General features: G+C 46.2%; 1 protein-coding gene across 1 annotated transcript in view; it reads right to left on the bottom strand.

Moving 5' to 3' along the window:
• The window catches only part of ASTN2 (astrotactin 2), a 732,687-nt gene that overhangs the window by 133,136 nt on the left and 581,673 nt on the right, over positions 1–17,878 (bottom strand). The window contains exon 18 of the mRNA XM_063144970.1: positions 13,772–14,037. Within this exon, the coding sequence (XP_063001040.1) occupies positions 13,772–14,037 (266 nt within the window). The remainder of the gene's footprint in view (positions 1–13,771; positions 14,038–17,878) is intronic.

Here is a 17,878-nt window from a genome sequence, read left to right as displayed (position 1 = left end):
ATATCGCCGAATAGCTCTCTGGGCGGTTCACAAAAATTAAAACCATTCAAAGTGTAAAGTGTATGTGTATTTTGCTTGTTTTTGTGGTTAATCAAAACAATAATCTTTGTATATTGTTTTTGTTTTTATCTTATGTGAACCAGCCAGAGAGCTTTAGGTATGGGGCGATATACAAATGATGATGATAATAATAATAATAATAATAATAATAATAATAATAATAATAATAATAATAATAGATCTATTTTAATTGGGCTTCAGTCTGCTTCCTGAAGCAGTCAGCAGTCAGCTTCCTGGCTGTTAGAGCAGGACGACAATGGAATCAGTTACCTAGGGAGGTTGTGGGCTCTCCCACACTAGAGGCCTTCAAGAGGCAGCTGGACAACCATGTGTCAGGAATGCTTTAAGGTGGATTCCTGCATTGAGCAGGGGGTTGGACTCGATGGCCTTGTAGGCCCCTTCCAACTCTACTATCCTATGATTCTATGAAGCCAGATTCCGGCTGGACATCAGGAAAAAACTTCCTGAATGTTAGAGCAGTACGACAATGGAATCAGTGACCTAGGGAGGTTGTGGGCTCTCCCACACTAGAGGCCTTCAAGAGGCAGCTGGACAACCATCTGTCAGGGATGCTTTAAGGTGGATTCCTGCATTGAGCAGGGGGTTGGACTCGATGGCCTTGTAGGCCCCTTCCAACTCTGCTATTCTATGATTCTATGATATTGCCTTGGCTGCACGAAGAGAGACAGGAGAAGTATCTCCTGGGCCTCTCAGCAGCTTTTGAGACCATCATCATAGCCATGGTACCCTTTTGGAATTGAGAAGGGGAGGCACCGTGTTACTGTAATTCCATTCCTGCTTAGGACAGCAGATTTCAGAAGATAGTGCTGGGGCATTAGTGCTCAATCTCTGGCATTTACCCCATCACATGCCCCATGCCTTTGAGCATCTACTGTGGAGAGAGGTCATCTCGAGATTTGGGGTGAGGTTTCATCAACATGTGGACTGCACTGAACCTCATTTGTCTTTTTAATATAATTCAGATGACGCAGTAGCAGTGCTAAGCCAACGCCTGCATGGGTGAGCCGCCCTGGGAACATGTTGAAGGCCTGCAAATCAAATCAGTCAACAGCCCACCAGTCCCTCAAAAGGCCTGTGTGTTTTTGCCCTAGAGTCCTCTGCTTTGGCTATGCCACTAGTGCAACTTAACACCTTATCTTGCTTTCTACACTTTGTGTTTCAAACACTGGACTAGAAGACAGGTGGTGTGAAAAGCCGACTCCTGGAGGGACGTAATTCTTGAAACAAGCAATACCACACTTCTCTTAGAAGGCATGATAAGCAACTTCATGGGGTTAATACAGGCTTTGTTGAGAAGCGCTAGCGAATATATTAAGAACAGAAGATGATAGGATGAGACTGGAAGTCCATCTTCATCCAGAATCCGTTCTTCCCATACAGTAGACAACTAGGTGCTTCTGGAAGAGCATGAAGGGAAAGGCCATCTCCTGTAATTCCTGCTCTCCAGCAGCTGGTACAGGTTGCATATAAGCATCAAGAGTAGCAAGCACTGAGAGATGGATTGTGGAAGGACTGCCAGAGTTCACAGATGTTAGACGGCCTGGAGTCCAAAGAGCTTTTTGGAAGTAGAGGTATTTGCCCTATAGGAGAAGGAAGCTCAGGAAGGTCTAGATGGTCAGGCCTCATCTAGAGTATTGCGTCCAGTTCTGGACTCCACAATTCAAGAAGGACGCAGACAAGCTGGAACATGTTCATGTTCAGAGACTGTCTTCTAGTCTCTCTTCATTGGCTTCCAATTCACTTCAGAATCCAATATAAACTTCTCCTGTTAACCTTCAAAGCTTTTCACGGTCTAGCTCCTTCCTATCTCTCCTCTCTCATCTCACACTATTGCCCCGCTCGTGCTCTTCGCTCCTCTGATGCCATGTTTCTCGCCTGCCCAAGGGCCTCTACTTCCCTTGCTCGGCTTCGTCCATTTTCTTCTGCTGCCCCTTACGCCTGGAACACTCTTCCAGGACATTTGAGAACTACAAGTTCAACCACAGCTTTTAAAGCTCAACTAAAAACTTTTCTTTTTCCTAAAGCTTTTAAAACTTGATGTTGTGCAGACTTCTACTGTTACTTTCTACTGTTAGTTTTTCCCTACCCTGTGCCTGCTTACCCTACCCTGTACCTGTTGGCATTCTCTTCCCCTCCTTATTGTTTTACTATGATTTTATTAGATTGTAAGCCTATGCGGCAGAGTCTTGCTATTTACTGTTTTACTCTGTACAGCACCATGTACATTGATGGTGCTATATAAATTAATAATAATAATAATAATAATAATAATAATAATAATAATAATAATAAGGGCAACCATGATGATCAGGAGTCTGGAAACAAAGCCCTATGAAGAGAGACTGAAAGAACTGGGCATGTTTAGCCTGGAGAAAAGAAGATGGAGGGGAGACATGAGAGCACTCTTCAAATACTTAAAAGACTGTCACACAGAGAAGGGCCAGGATCTCTTCTTGATCCTCCCAGAGTGCAGGACACGGAATAACGGGCTCAAGTTACAGGAAGCCAGATTCCGGCCAGACATCAGGAAAAACTTCCTGTTAGAGCAGTACGACAATGGAACCAGTAACTTAGGGAGGTGGTAGGCTCTCCCACACTAGAGGCCTTCAAGAGGCAGCTGGACAACCATCTGCCAGGGATGCTTTAGGGTGGATTCCTGCATTGGGCAGGGGGTTGGACTCGATGGCCTTGTAGGCCCCTTCCAACTCTGCTATTCTATGATTCTAAGAAGGCAAAGCTCTTAAGAATCACATGCCACATTCCAACAAATGAAAAGGGAGCTGGTGGAATTTGAGTGTATTAACGTGTCGTTGTTTTTATTTGGTGGTCATCAAAATATACTTCCGTAAGTTTTAGACGAAGTCGTGGCAAAATCCCGAACCACGGAAATATTGGTTTAGAAGGAAAGCAGAAAATCAAGAGCCTTGCAGGAAGGAAGGAAGGAAGGGAGAGAGAAAGAGAGGAAGAAAGAGTCAAATCTGTGATGCCCTGATGGTCAAGATTACTTGAACCAAGAAGTGCACATCCCTGGTCCAAAGCCATATTCATCAAGGCTGAGTGAAGACTGGCAAATTCAAAACTTGCCCACGGATGCTCCCAGCTGGCCTGACCAAGCTGTGCTCATTAAATAGCACCTCATTTCCTGCCAAACCACGCTCCAAGCAACCAGACGGGCCCTGATCCTGGTTCCGGCAAGAGAACCACCGCTTTCAAAACCCTTCTCATCTGTTATCGTGAAGCTCTGGGTCCTCTGGCAAGGCCCCGTTTCTGCCCCTTTTAAGCTCATGCTGTGTCGCGGTTTCCAGAATAACCGCCTGACGCGCAATCGCACCCAAACCCAAACCCAGCCAACATCTGGGAAGCAAAAGGCGGCCTGTCTCAGCCTCCCTCCCTCAACTGGCTCCTTCCAGTGGTGCTAGATTCTGTTGTCCATGTCTCTACCGAGGAGGAGGAGGAGGAGGAGGAGGAGGAGGAGGAGGAGGAGGAGGAGAAGAAGAAGAAGAAGAAGAAGAAGAAGAAGAAGAAGAAGAAGAAGAAGAAGAAAACACATTTTGCACACCAGCCCTCCTGTTAAGAGAGACGAAGGCCAGAGGGACTGGGGTGGGGTGGGGGGCTGGATCTCTGCCTCATGCTGAGAGCCGGGAGACCTGACTCATATATGTATTTTCCACAGTAGTGACTGTGATTGCCTACTGGGGGCCCCTGGACGCCTGTTATGAATTACCCGGGATTGACTCTGAAGTCACAGGGACCTCTCTCAGCCAGCGGAGGACAGATTGCTACAAAGGGTGGAAGAGACGCAACGAGAGCTGCCGAAAAAGGGCTAGGGAGGAAGGTGCTGGTGAGTGGAGAAGCAAAAAGACAAAGTGGGGGGAAAGGCACTTGAATAGAGGCGTGGGGTGCTTAAGATGAGAGGGAAAGGTGTGAGGAGAGGCCAGCTTCTCAGGCAAAAACACTCACAGGGACATAGGAAGAGGTCTTCTACTACAAGCTACCTGTGGGATATTTCCTGTGCTCAGAGAAGCTCAAACAGGTTTTCCAGACAAGGCTGTTATGATGCCATCAACACACCTCATTTAAACGCTTTTATAGGGGTGGGGTTGCAGACGACATTTTATTTATTTATTTATTTTTGCATTTATATCCCGCCTGTCTTCCTCCAAGAAACCCAAGGCGGCGTACATAATCCTCCTCCCTTCATAACCGTCCTGTGCTTTCCCACCTCTTCTTCCACCTTCATAGAATCATAGAATCATAGAATAGCAGAGTTGGAAGGGGCCTACAAGGCTATCGAGCCCAACCCCCTGCTCAATGCAGGAATCCACCCTAAAGCATCCCTGACAGATGGTTTTGTCTTTTTGCATTACTGCAGATAATTCATTAAGAAAGGAAAGACTGTCTTCTGTCTCAATCACAGCCTTCTGATTGAGTAGTGCCAAGAGCAGCTATCTCTTTTTTTAAAAAAAACAAAAATGGGGATAAAGAAATCAAGCAGACGAATACCATCATTCAGAAGTGGAGCAGGATCCACAGGGTACTGATTGGTTTGCTTTTGAAACGACTTGGCATGTTTAGCCTGGAGAAGAGAAGATTGAGGAGACACATGAGAGCACTCTTCAAATACTTAAAAGGTTGTCACACAGAGGAGGGCCAGGATCTCTTCTTGATCATCCCAGAGTGCAGGACACAGAATAACGGGCTCAAGTGACAGGAAGCCAGATTCCGGCTGGACATCAGGAAAAACTTCCTGACTGTTCGAGCAGTACGACAATGGAAACAGTTACCTAGGGAGGAGGTGGGCTCTCCCACACTAGAAGCCTTCAAGAGGCAGCTGGTCAGTCATCGGTCAGGGATGCTTTAAGGTCAATTCCTGCATTGAGCAGGGAGTTGGACTCGATGGCTTTATAGGCTCCTTCCAACTCTACTGTTCTATGATTCTACGAAGGCAAAGACTTGGGGGAGATTTCTTCAGACTGCAAAGCATGGAGGTTACTCTTGATATCCTCACTGTTAGAGCAGTACGACAATGGAAGCAGTTACCTAGGGAGGTTGTGAGCTCTCCCACACTAGAGGGCTTCAAGAGGCAGCTGGACAACCATCTGTCAGGGATGGCTGAAAGGTGGATTCCTGCACTGAGCAGGGGGTTGGACTTGATGCCCTTATAGGCTCCTTCCAACTCTACTGTTCTATGATTCTATGACTTCTCCAGCAACACTCCTGAGACTCATCAGCCTATCGTCGACAAAACGTGTCCAAAGGCAATTCAGTGAGGCAGATCCTAGGCAAATCTACTTCACAGGGCTGCCATTTAGCAACGTAAATACATGTTTTAAATAAATAATAAATAAATAACGTGTAAGTGTCTCTGGATGAAATCATCAAGGCTAGAGATGGCTTAGTTGTCAAGCATGCTGATGGTTAAGTGTCAGCCTGTTGTAAAACTCTATGCTCTTCACACACACACACACACACACACACACACCATTACCACTCTTCCCTTGGTCTACATGTCCCACCCATCTCTTTTTATTTATCCTTTCCGATGTATCACTTCCCTTCCAAATTAATCATACTTCTAGATTGCTTGGAAACAAGGATCCTGGCCGCAAGACTATGTGAAACAGGAGGGCAGCGGTTCAGAACCAGCTAGCTAATTTCACAAAAGAGGGCGCTCCGGAGGGCCAGGTAGCTATTCGCTCGGGAATATTGTCTCAAGGCAAACGCAGCACGCGGTACCTTCATGGGGACATTAGAAGTGCCCTGTTGGATCAGACCAAGCGTCCATCTAGTCCAGCATTCTGTTCATACAGCGGCCAACCAGCCATCGGTGCAAGCAAGACATGGTGCAACAGCACCTTCCTGCCCATGTTCCCCAGCAACTGGTGCACACAGGTCTCGAATACTGGAGATAGCACACAACCATCAGGGCTAGTAGCCATGGATGGCCTTCTACTCCAGGAATTTATCCATCCGCCTTTTAAAGCCATCCAAATGGGTGGCCATCACTACACCTTGTGGCAGTGTGGCAGCTCGTGACTGCCTTCATGTGGGGCGGCTGGGCTCGGATTCCGTCCCGCGGACTCCGTCAGGTTGTAGAAATTACTGAAGGGAAGGAAAAGGAAGGAAAGGAACATCTCGTGCAAGCACTGAGTCATTACTGACTCTTGGAGGGACGCCAGCTTTCGCTGACGTTTTCTTGGCAGGCCTTATAGCGGGGTGGTTTGCCGTTGCCTTCCCCGGCCGTGATTATCTTTCCCCCAGCTAACTGGGTACTCATTTTACCGACCTCGGGAGGATGGAAGGCTGGGTCGACCCGAGCCGGCTGCCTGAAACCAGCTTCTGCTGGGATCAAACTCAGGCCGTGGGGAGAGTTTCAGCTGCAGAAACTGCTGCTTTACCGCTCTGCGCCACACGAGGTATTGAAGGCAAAATTATAGAAGATGTGGAAGGTCCAACCCCTCCAAGTCCTTCTGGCCAGTCTCCTACCTGCCACTGGAACCTGAAACACAAGTATCATTATGAGATGAATCTTCATTCAATACTTCTCTGCTGTGGCACCCCGGCTGTGGAATGAGCTCCCTAAGGAGGTTCGCTTGGCACCTACATTATATGCTTTTAGACGCCAGGAGAAGACCAGGTGAAGACGGCTTGGGGCCAGGCTATCTGAAGGAACGCCTCCTCCCATATGTACCTGCCCGGACCCTAAGGTCATCCTCAGGGGTCCTTCTCCGCGAGCCCCTGCCAAAGGAAGTGAGGCAGGTGGTTACCAGGAAGAGGGCCTTCTCTGCTGTGGCACCCCAGCTGTGGAATGAGCTCCCTAAGGAGGTTCGCTTGGCACCTACATTATATGCTTTTAGACGCCAGGTGAAGACCTTTTTATTCTCCCAGCATTTTAACAGTCTATAAATATATTTTAACTTGGTGTTTTAAATTTGTAATTTTGCATTGCTGCTGTTTTTATTCTGGCTGAGCTTTTACGTTGTATTTTATATATAGGACCTTCCACGTCTGATGCTGGTCAACACAGCACACTTCCTTTCTTCTTCTTTTTAAAGATAATTTATATAGTTGGGGCTGCTGGCCAGCCTTATTATTTTTTTACTCTGAATATTTTCTACAGCAAAACGGTGTCTATTCTATTTTGTATAGCATCAGGACAGCAGAGGCAAAGTTTCACTTTATTCCTGCAGTCAGGATGATGTGATTTCAATGAGTTTAAAACCCCAGGCAGCTCATGCTCAGGGTATCCCCTCTTCTTTTAAATCCAGGTCGGTAAAGAGTTCTGGTTTTGTTTCTTTCCTTCGCTCTCACATACCCAAAATACAGAAGCAGTGTAGGAAAGCGCGGAACGGGGGGGCAGAAATGTGACTTTGCAAGCGAAGATGTTCCTTTCGCTAGCTAATCCCTCCCCAGTGCACCTCCCACAACAAGGCCCGACGCCCAGGTTCTAAAATTACCTAACTGCACATGCTGTGCAAAGGTGTCATTTCTGATGCAAGCATCACACCTGCAGCGGGGAGCGCATGCATGCCGACATGCAACGAACTGAACCATCCCAGAGAACCACTATGAGCTTTATTCACACCAGCTGCGAAGTACTCCCATGCATCCTGCTTTACTTGTGCTTCAAAGGCAAAAGACCTGACCTATTTTGATACTAGTTTTTGAGCGGATCATCCGAGTGGCCACTGGGGCACAGGAGCAGGTTTTGAAGAAAAATCAAACAAATGCTTACATCCGTGTAAGCTTTAAAGATAAAGACATCAAATTTGGCACAGTAATAGATATTAAGGAGAGCCTTAAGCACACCAAATTTGAATCGGATTGGGTCATCCGTTGATTTTTTAATGATTTTTTCACATTTCCCCCCTTAAAACCCAGTTCCTGGTATGCAAAGGATCTCAGTAGCGCTGCCACCCGCGGCGTGATTTAGCTAGCAACAACAACGCCGACAGCTTAGCGCTATAGGAGATAATTTGAGGGCAACTGGTACGTGGGATGAAGCTCAAGGCCTCTCAGGACAGATCTGGTGGGCACGGATTAAAGGAGAGCAGATCATTTCTGCCTGTACGGGGGCCATACCTCTACGCCCCGGGACGATTTCCAGAGCTGCAGCTCGCCCCGTCCGACCCAGGGCTGCCGCAAGCCGGCGCGTTCCAAGCGCCTTAATCAAATGCAGGCTGCAATGTTAATAAGTGACTTTAAACAGGTCTGTCATTTTTGGATGGGGGAACAGGAGCCCCCCGGATTGCGGGAGGGAGAGGTGATGCCAAAGACCGGGGGGGGGGGGATAAATCTACATATAATTAACATTTAAGCCCCCTCTGTGTTTTGCCCTGAGAAAGAGAAGCCAAGCCACCAACCTCAAGAAGGGTCACTGAGAAACTTTTCCTGCACCTGTCAGTGTAACAGTGACCTCCAGTGGCCACCAGAGCAGAGCCCAAAGGCCTCTCCCGTTGCAAGAATTTGCCGGCACAATGAACTCTTTCCGGGGTGGGGGGGAGCATTGCGGGACAGAAATAAGATGGGGGGGGAGGTTGTAAATCAGCTGAAGGGGAGTTTGGTGATGCAAAGTATTCCTGGTAGAATTACAGAATAGTAGAGTTGGAAGGGGCCTATAAGGCCATCGAGACCAACCCTCTGCTCAATGCAGGAATCCACCTTAAAGCATACCTGGCAGATGGCTGTCCAGCTGCCTCTTGAAGGCCTCCAGTGTGGGAGAGGCCAGGACCTCCCTAGGTCACTGGTTCCATTGTTGCACTGCTCTAACAGTCAGGAAGTTTTTCCTGATGTCCAGAAGGAATCTAGCTTCCTGTCACTTGAGCCCATTATTCCGTGTCCTGCACTCTGGGAGGATCGAGAAGAGATCCTGGCCCTCCTCTGTGTGACACCCTTTCAAGTATTTGAAGAGTGCTATCATGTCTCCCCTCAACCTTCTCTTCTCCAGGCTAAACATGCCCAGTTCTTTCAGTCTCTCCTCATAGGGCTTTGTTTCCAGACCCCTGATCTTCCTCGTTGCCCTCCTCTGAACCTCCTCCAGCTTATCTGCATCCTTCTTGAAGTGTGGTGCCCAGAACTGGACGCAATACTCTAGATGAGGCCTAACCTCTGCCCGATAAAGGGGAACCAGTATTTCACACAACCTAGGGAGGTTGTGGCCTCTCCCACACTAGAGGCCTTCAAGAGGCAGCTGGACAACCATCTGTCAGGGATGCTTTAGGGTGGATTCCTGCATTGAGCAGGGGGTTGGACTCGATGGCCTTGTAGGCCCCTTCCAACTCTGCTATTCTGATTCTATGACTTCTCTGAAGTTGCCTGTGCAACCCCGGAGAGCACCCAATGTGGTTCTCTCCATACTGGCTGTGAAGGATAGGGAAGAGAGTTTGGATTGTTGTATATGGGCATTGATCTGAGCTGGTGGTGACCGAACAAGAAAGAGATCTTGGGACTGTGATGGACAGCTCAATGAAAATGTAAAGAAGGTAAAGTCCATGTTAGGCATTATAAGAAAAGGAATTGAGAATAAAACTGCCAGTATTATACTGCCTTTATACAAATCTATGGGGCGACCACACTTGGAATACTGTGTACAGTTCTGGTCACCAGACCTAAAAAGGACATTATAAACGTGGAAAAAGTGCAGAAAAGGGCAACTAAAATGATTCAGGGGCTGGAGCATCTCCCCTATGAGGGAAGGTTACATCAACTGGAATTGTTTAGCTTGGAAAAAAGGAGGTTTAGGGGAGACATGATAGAGGTGTACAAAATGATGCCTGGTGTGGAGAACGTGGTTAGGGATACATTTTTCTCCCTCTCTCAAAATACGAGACCCAAGGTGGTGTATTATACTGATAAGAATGCCGGAGTTATATGGGGTTACCATCCAGGACAAATAAAATGAAGTACGTCTTCACACGGCACATAGTTCAATTATGGAACTCACTACCACAAGGTGTAGTGATGGCCACCCATTTAGATGGCTTTCAAAGGGGGTTGGATAAATTCCTGGAGGCGAAGGCTATCCATGGCTACTAGCCCTGATGGTTGTGTGCTATCTCCAGTATTCGAGGCAGTAAGCTTATGTGCACCAGTTGCTGGGGAACATGGGCGGGAGGGTGCTATTGCACCATGTCCTGCTTGTTCATCCTTGGCCGATGGCTGGTTGGCCACTGTGTGAATAGAGTGCTGGACTAGATGGACCCTTGGTCTGATCCAGCAGGGCTCTTCTTAGGTTATCATCTTGATAATTTAAGAGCAGCCCTTCTAATTGGGTACTCAAAAGGGTTAAATAATATTGTTCGCTGGGTCTTGAAGAGGCTGCAAACTGCTAACTAGGTCCTGAAATAGGCAGATGTGCTAATAAAGAATTCGGAGATCATTATGAAATGCTGGAAAAGATCCCTGACTCAAATTTAAAGAAGGCATCAGACTTAAGCTCTGGACCACAGACTCACGGGCAAGTAGACTCTGGAGCCTTGATCACTGATGTTTGATGCTACAGCATTATAACGCCCCTGAACTAAAGGCTGTGGGAAGAGCCCACATTGGAAACAAATACAGCACCTTGTTATGCTTTCATTATAATTTCCACAAGGTCAAAGAAAGAACAACACACATTGTTTGGCTTAAGACCTCGCAGCTGCTGATAAGCAGAAGAACGGAAGAGTTTCAATGTTTGCTCAGATACTAACTACAGAGAAGGACCGAGCCTGGTAACTTGGGATTGGCACCTGCAGAGATAAGAAGACACGGAACGTTCTTACTTGGTGCCTCCTGATAGCCCAAATGGATGAGATATCAGGGGTATTCTGGGGAAAGAAAATGGCGGCCGCCAAGGTAGACACTTCGCCCAACCTACCTCACAGGGTTGTTGTTGTGAGGATAAAATGGAGAGGAGGATTATGGACGCCGCCTTGGGTTCCTTGGAGGAAAAAAGGCGGGATAGAAATGCAATAATTACCTGGGCACGGTAATGGACTGGATGAGGGGTAATAAAATGAGACTCAATCCAGAAAACACAGAGGTACTGTTAGCGGTTGGTTCATCTGTCCGGCGAGGTGATGTTTGCCCTGTCCTGGACGGAGTTGCACACTCCCTAAATTTATTTATTTATTTATTTCACTTATATACCGCTCCCATAGCCAGGGCTCTCTGGGCGGTTTACAGAAATTAAGGATCGGGTCCGTAGTTTGGGGGTGCTCTTGGATCCAGAACTGTCACTTGAGGCACACGTGAACTCAGTGGCAAAGAGCACCTTTTATCAGCTTAGGCTGATATACCAACTGCGCCCTTATCTGGACAGAGATAGCCTAGCTACAGTTATCCATGCTCTGATAACCTCTCGTTTGGATTACTGCAATGCGTTATACGTGGGGCTGCCTTTGAAAACGGTCTAGAAGCTTCAGCTGGTACAAAACAGGGCAGCACGGTTACTAACAGGGACTGGCTGGCGAGATCACATTACGCCAGTCCTTTTCCAGCTTCATTGGCTGCCAGTCCAGGTCCAGGCCTGATTCAAAGTGCTGGTATTAACATTTAAAGCCCTAAACGGCTTGGGGCCAGGCTATCTGAAGGAACGCCTCCTCCCATATGTACCTGCCCGGACCCTAAGGTCATCCTCAGGGGTCCTTCTCCGCGAGCCCCTGCCAAAGGAAGTGAGGCAGGTGGTTACCAGGAAGAGGGCCTTCTCTGCTGTGGCACCCCAGCTGTGGAATGAGCTCCTTAAGGAGGTTCGCTTGGCACCTACATTATATGCCTTTAGACGCCAGGTGAAGACCTTTTTATTCTCTCAGCATTTTAATTGTCTATAAATAAATTTTAACTTGGTGTTTTAAATTTGTAATTTTGCATTGCTGCTGTTTTTATCTGGTTGAGCTTTTATATTGTATTTTATATTGTGGTTTTATACTGTTGTTTTATACTTTGAATGTTTTTAATTTTTGTGAACTGCCCAAAGAGCTCCGGCTATTGGGCGGTATAGAAATGTAATAAATAAATAAATAAAATAATTAATCAAAAAGTATGAACATGTATGAATGAGATTCTGCCTGGAAATGATTCCCGCTCGTTACTCACTGCATTCATTTTGGAACAAAATGAGAATTCAACGAATCGGGTGCCATTCGCTCGTTTCGAAAGCGAAGTACAGTCCTAATCTACTCACACACCCTTAATTTCTTCTCTATATCCCGTAAAATATTAGACTGACAAGCAGACGTGGGGGGGGTTTCTTGGTTTTGTTTAGAACTTGTAATATATTACATGTTTTTGACTGTCTAGGATGTGGAAATGCTTCCTCTGGAATTCTTCGAAATAATTAAAAAATATTAATAGGGAAAATACAGATGTGGTTGGGAAACAGGTTTGCCAGGAAGAGCGGAGACAGCTGGTTGTCTTTAGAAGAGAGACAAACTTCCTTCGCTATTTTTAACATATTTTAATTAATATGGATCTGTTTTGCTGTAAGCCATCCTGAGAACTTGGCCATAGGGTGGCATATAAAAAACAAAATGAATTTTTACAATAATAATAATAATAATAATTATAATAATAATAATAATAGTATTTGTTACCCGCCTCTCCCTCTGGATCGAGGCGGGATACAACACAAATGCAAACACCATAAAATACATCTAACTAATTGAAACATTTAAAAACAATACGTTATTAAAAGCAGCACATTATTAAAAAGGCATCTCAAAATTCAACTGGGTAGGCCTGCCGGAAGAGATCAGTCTTTACGGCTTTCTTAAATTCCGGAAGACTGTTAAATTGACGAATCTCTCCCGGCAAGCCATTTCTCAAACTGGGAGCGGCAGAAGAAAAGGGCCACTGGGTAATAGTTGTCAGCCTTGTTTTTGTTGGCTGGAGTAAATTCTTCCCAGAGGACCTGAGTGTGCGGGGCGGATTGTACGGGAGAAGGCGATCCCGCAGGTAGCCTAGACCCAAAACCATGTAGGGCTTAAAAGGTGATAACCAACACTTTATACTTCGCCCGGAAACTAATTGGCAGCCAGTGAAGAGATTTTAAAACTGGTGTAATGTGGTCACCCCTAGGTGTACCGGTGACCAGCCTGGCTGCCACGTTTTGAACTAGTTGAAGTTTCCGGACTAGGCACAAAGGTAGAGCGCATTGCGGAATTCGAGCCTGGATGGACCAGGTCTACGTAGGCGTGATCAGTGATGTATTAACATTGCAGAAGTCGAGCCTCGAAGTTACCAGAACCTACACTACCATCTTTACGTAGTCTGACTCTAAGGAGAGGCGTAACTAGTGTATCTGCCAGTAGTAGCAGTAAGTACTAACAGTGTATCAGTAAGTAGGCACTTACTTGGATCATTTTGCTACAGAAAAGGATAATGCATTTTAAAGGTACAAATTATAAGCATCTCTAACGATATACATGCCCAGTCGGCTGCTCCCCAACTCTACAAAGTTGGAAGGTAAGGATGCTAAGGTGAGGAGCATCAGCCCTGGGTGGCTCAGGTGCTAATGTTACTGCCTCCATCACTTGTTGCTCTCAGGTTGGTCATACAGGGGCTCTTAGGGTGACCATATGGAAAGGAGGACAGGGCCCAGTTGTATTGAAAGGGGAATTTCAGCAGGTTTCATTTGTATGCATGCAGCAGCTCATGAAAGTCCCTCTTCATCACAACAGTTAAGGCACGCACGATCTGCCTGCCTACTCACCTCCCGCGTCTCGTTGTCCTGGATCAATGTGTACAGGGGGACCACACGGTTGATTTCTAGCAGCACCGGGGTAGGGCTGAGCTGCTCCTTGCCCGGGCGCCGGCACAGGTGGCAAGTGGAGGGGCAACGTCCCTTCTCCTCACAGCGGATCTCCACGCCTGAGATCAGCTGATCGTCCGACAGCATCTGGGCGGTCAGCAGGCCCGAGAGGTAGGTGATGAACGGCATGGACTTCAGCTCCTTCTTGTTGCCAAGTTCAGTCGTTTCTGGTTTGGGGACAGAGCAGGGAGGGATGGAAAGAGAACAAAAGGAAAATTGAATACTTCAGTCCCCGAGGAGAATCTTCGAACCAAGTGGGATCTGCAACAAAATGTTGCAGCGCGTGGAGTAGAGCCTTTTCTAGCATGCTACATTCCGCCCCAAAGACACATTGTGCTGCATGGCCGTTGAGCATGCTCTGTCTTCACCAGGCTGTTCAGGAAGTCTACAGAGTGCCTTAGCTTTCCTCACCTTTACAGAGCCAGTGTGGTGTAGTGGCTAAAGTGTTGGACTGGGAGATTGGAGATCCGGGTGCCAGTCCTCACTCAGCCACGGAAACCCACTGGGTGACTTTGGACCGGTCAGCCCAAACCACCTCACAGGGTTGTCATTGTGAGGATAAAAATGGAGAGGAGGAAAAAAGGTGTTATATAAATGCCTTTTCAGTGGTGGCCCCCAGTTATGGAATGATCTCCCCGATGAGGCTCGCCTGGTGCCAACATTGTTATCTTTTTGGCGCCAGGTCAAGACTTTTCTCTTCTCCCAGGCATTTAACAGCATTTAACAACATATGCTGTTTGTTTTTTAATGGGCTCCAGAACTGTTGTTGTTTAAATGGACACTGTTGTTTTATACTGTTGTTTTTTTATTTTTTGACGGTTTTAAATTTTGTATACTTTTTAATGTTCAGTTTTTAACTTTTGTAAACCGCCCAGAGAGCTTTGGCTATGGGGCTGTATATAAATTTAATAAATAAATAAATAAACTCTGGCAGATAGGGGGGGGATTAGAGCGGGGATGTTAAGATGCCACTTTGGGGCCGCTTTGGTCAAGTATTATTATATGCTACTTCCACTATGCAAGAAGAATGAATTTCTATCAAGCCTTACATATCCACACTACTGCTGCTTCCAATAAGCATTAAAAGAAGACCATTTATCAGCAACATTGATTATCTGCTGAGATCCGGTTCTTCTATTAATTGTTTCGGTTAATTCATCGATTTCTAGCAAATCAAGACATTTTAATGGAGAACACTGTTTCTCTATTCAGATATTGTTAAAGCTTTGAAAACTACTTCTTTTTGTTTGTTTAACGATGCTGATTAAAACAATGGCGAAAGGCCATCCAAACGGTCCCTCGCCAGGAGGATCCACCATGAATTCGTGGGGGAAACCCTGCCCACCCAAAGGACGTTCACTTCGGTGATGCTACACATGAAGAGGCCATAGGTCAATGTCAGAGCGCATGGTTTCAATGCAGCAGGTCCAAGATTCAATCTAAGAAGATCAGATAGCACAAGATGTACCTGAGACTGCAGAGAGCTAATCCCAGTATCAGAATGGACAATACTGGATTAGATGCTCAGTGAGTGCAAATGCATTGCTTGTACATGTTTAATCCTTGGTGCGGAAAAAGAAGGAAATCCCCGTGAGGGAGTGAAAAACAAGGCAAAGGCGCCCCTGTATTTTGGCTTGTTTTACACAACCCCATGTTTAATCCTTGACATCTTCCATTACGAGTATCTCTGCTAACAAGGAAGGAGAAAATCTGGAGAATATGAATAGGGAGACATTTTTCTCCCTCTCCCATAAAACGAGGACCCAATGGGGTCATCCCAGGAAACTGATGAGTGGTCAGTTCAGGACAGATCAAAGGAAGTCCTTCTTCACGCAGTGCATAGTTAAATTATGGAACTCGCTACCACAAGATGTAGTGATGGCCACCCATTTGGATGGCTTTAAAAGGCGGGTGGATAAATTCCTGGAGTAGAAGGCCATCCATGGCTACTAGCCCTGATGGTTGTGTGCTGTCTCCAGTATTCGAGGCCTGTGTGCACCAGTTGCTGGGGAACATGGGTAGGAGGGTGCTGTTGCACCATGTCTTGTTTGCACCGATGGCTGGTTGGCCACTGTATGAACAGAGTGCTGGACTAGATGGTCTGATCCAACTTCTTATGTTCTTGAAGAATCACTGAGCAAGGAGGGCACACATTTTTTAAAAAACCGAAAAACACCTTGTGCTGGGTCTGACCAATTCTGTCCCTGCACAAGCAAGATGTGAGTACATTAGCCGAAGCCCAACTTGTCTTAGCTGGAGTCTGGTACTGAGAGGCATACAGCCCAAGATCCTGGAGGCAACATAGAGCCATCAAACAAATAAAGTACCTGGCAGAAGTTATTAAACATGGATCACACAGTACAATGCCATAGGGGGACAGAAGCCTATTAATATAATATGGTCACACTTATTTTTAATTGTTTTTACTGCTTTTAAAATTTTCTACTGGTTTTAATTTGTTAACGATGTAATACTTCGTCGCTGTGTTTATTATGTTGACATCATTCCGATTTTATCTGTACACCACCCTGAGATCCCAGTGATATAGGGCGGGATACAAATGTATGAATAAATAAATCTTCCTTGAAAACAGGTTATCCTTCAAACCCAAATTGAACCAGTAAGCTAAGGAAGATTTGTAGGTAGGGTACAGGTCTTTGGGAGTCATGATAACACTCTTCAGAGACTTGAAAGGTAGTCACACAGAGGAGGGCCAGGATCTCTTCTCGATCCTCCCAGAGTGCAGGACACGGAATAACGGGCTCAAGTTAAAGGAAGCCAGATTCCGGCTGGACATCAGGAAAAACTTTCTGACTGTTAGAGCAGTACGACAATGGAATCAGTTACCTAGGGAGGTTATGGGATCTCCCACACTAGAGGCCTTCAAGAGGCAGCTGGACAACCATCTGTCAGGGATGCTTTAGGGTGGATTCCAGCATTGAGCAGGGGGTTAGACTCGATGGCCTTGTAGGCCCCTTCCAACTCTGCTATTCTATGATTCTATGATTCTATGCTCTACCAGTTGAGCTACTGAAGGATCACCAAGGCAGTCTCCTATCCTTGAGACCACATTACGTTAGCCCTTTTACAACGTCATTGGCTGCCAGTCCAGGTCCGGGCCTGATTCAAAGTGCTGGTATTAACATTCAAACCCTAAAAGGTTTGGGACCAGGTTATTTGAAGGAACGCCTCCTCCCATATGTACCTGCCCGGACCTTAAGATCATCCACAGGGGCCCTTCTCCGTGAGCCCCTGCCAAAGGAAGTGAGGCAGGTGGCTACTAGGAGGAGGGCTTTCTCCGCTGTGGCACCCCGGCTGTGGAACAAGCTCCCCAGAGAGGTCCGCCTGGCGCCTACACTGTACTCCTTTCGTCGCCAGCTGAAGACCTTTTTATTCTCTCAGTATTTTAACACTTCATTTTAACTTAAAATGGAATTTTACTGTTCTAACTCTATATTTTAATCTTATATCAATTTCTGCTGTGTGGTTTTATTCTGGTTGTGCTTTTTATACTGTATTTTGTATTTGCGTTTTTAGACTGTTGGTTATGGTTTTATTATGGTTTTAATTTTTGTGAACCGCCCAGAAAGCTTCGGCTATTGGGCGGTATAAAAATGTAATGAATAAAATAAAATAAAAATAAAAATCCCAAGTCCATGAAACAAACTTAAGATTTAAAGTTGGACTCCTGCAGTGGGAATACTCCAAACAGGTTGCTGGTTGAGATAGAAATTAGCACGACCATCTATTATCTTCCAACAAGTAGCTTCCAAACAGCCAGTGCACAAGGATTATGCTCTGAAATAGGGAATGTGGCATACAGCTACATCTTGTGTACTTCTTCGGGAAACGTCTCACGTTCTTTTTGCTACACACACACTTCCAACAATCAAAATGTGAAGCAGTTACCCTTGGCAAGGGTTCCCTTGGAAGACATTTCAGCCTTTGCCTCAAGGCACCCGTGTGCAGCAAGATTTAGGAATCCAGCAGCAGGCTTGCCAATTAGGA

Source organism: Elgaria multicarinata, chromosome 19, assembly GCF_023053635.1.
Source record: "Elgaria multicarinata webbii isolate HBS135686 ecotype San Diego chromosome 19, rElgMul1.1.pri, whole genome shotgun sequence".
NCBI lineage: Eukaryota > Metazoa > Chordata > Lepidosauria > Squamata > Anguidae > Elgaria > Elgaria multicarinata.
Note: the sequence above shows the minus strand (reverse complement) of the source record. Positions and strands in the feature narration are given on the sequence as shown.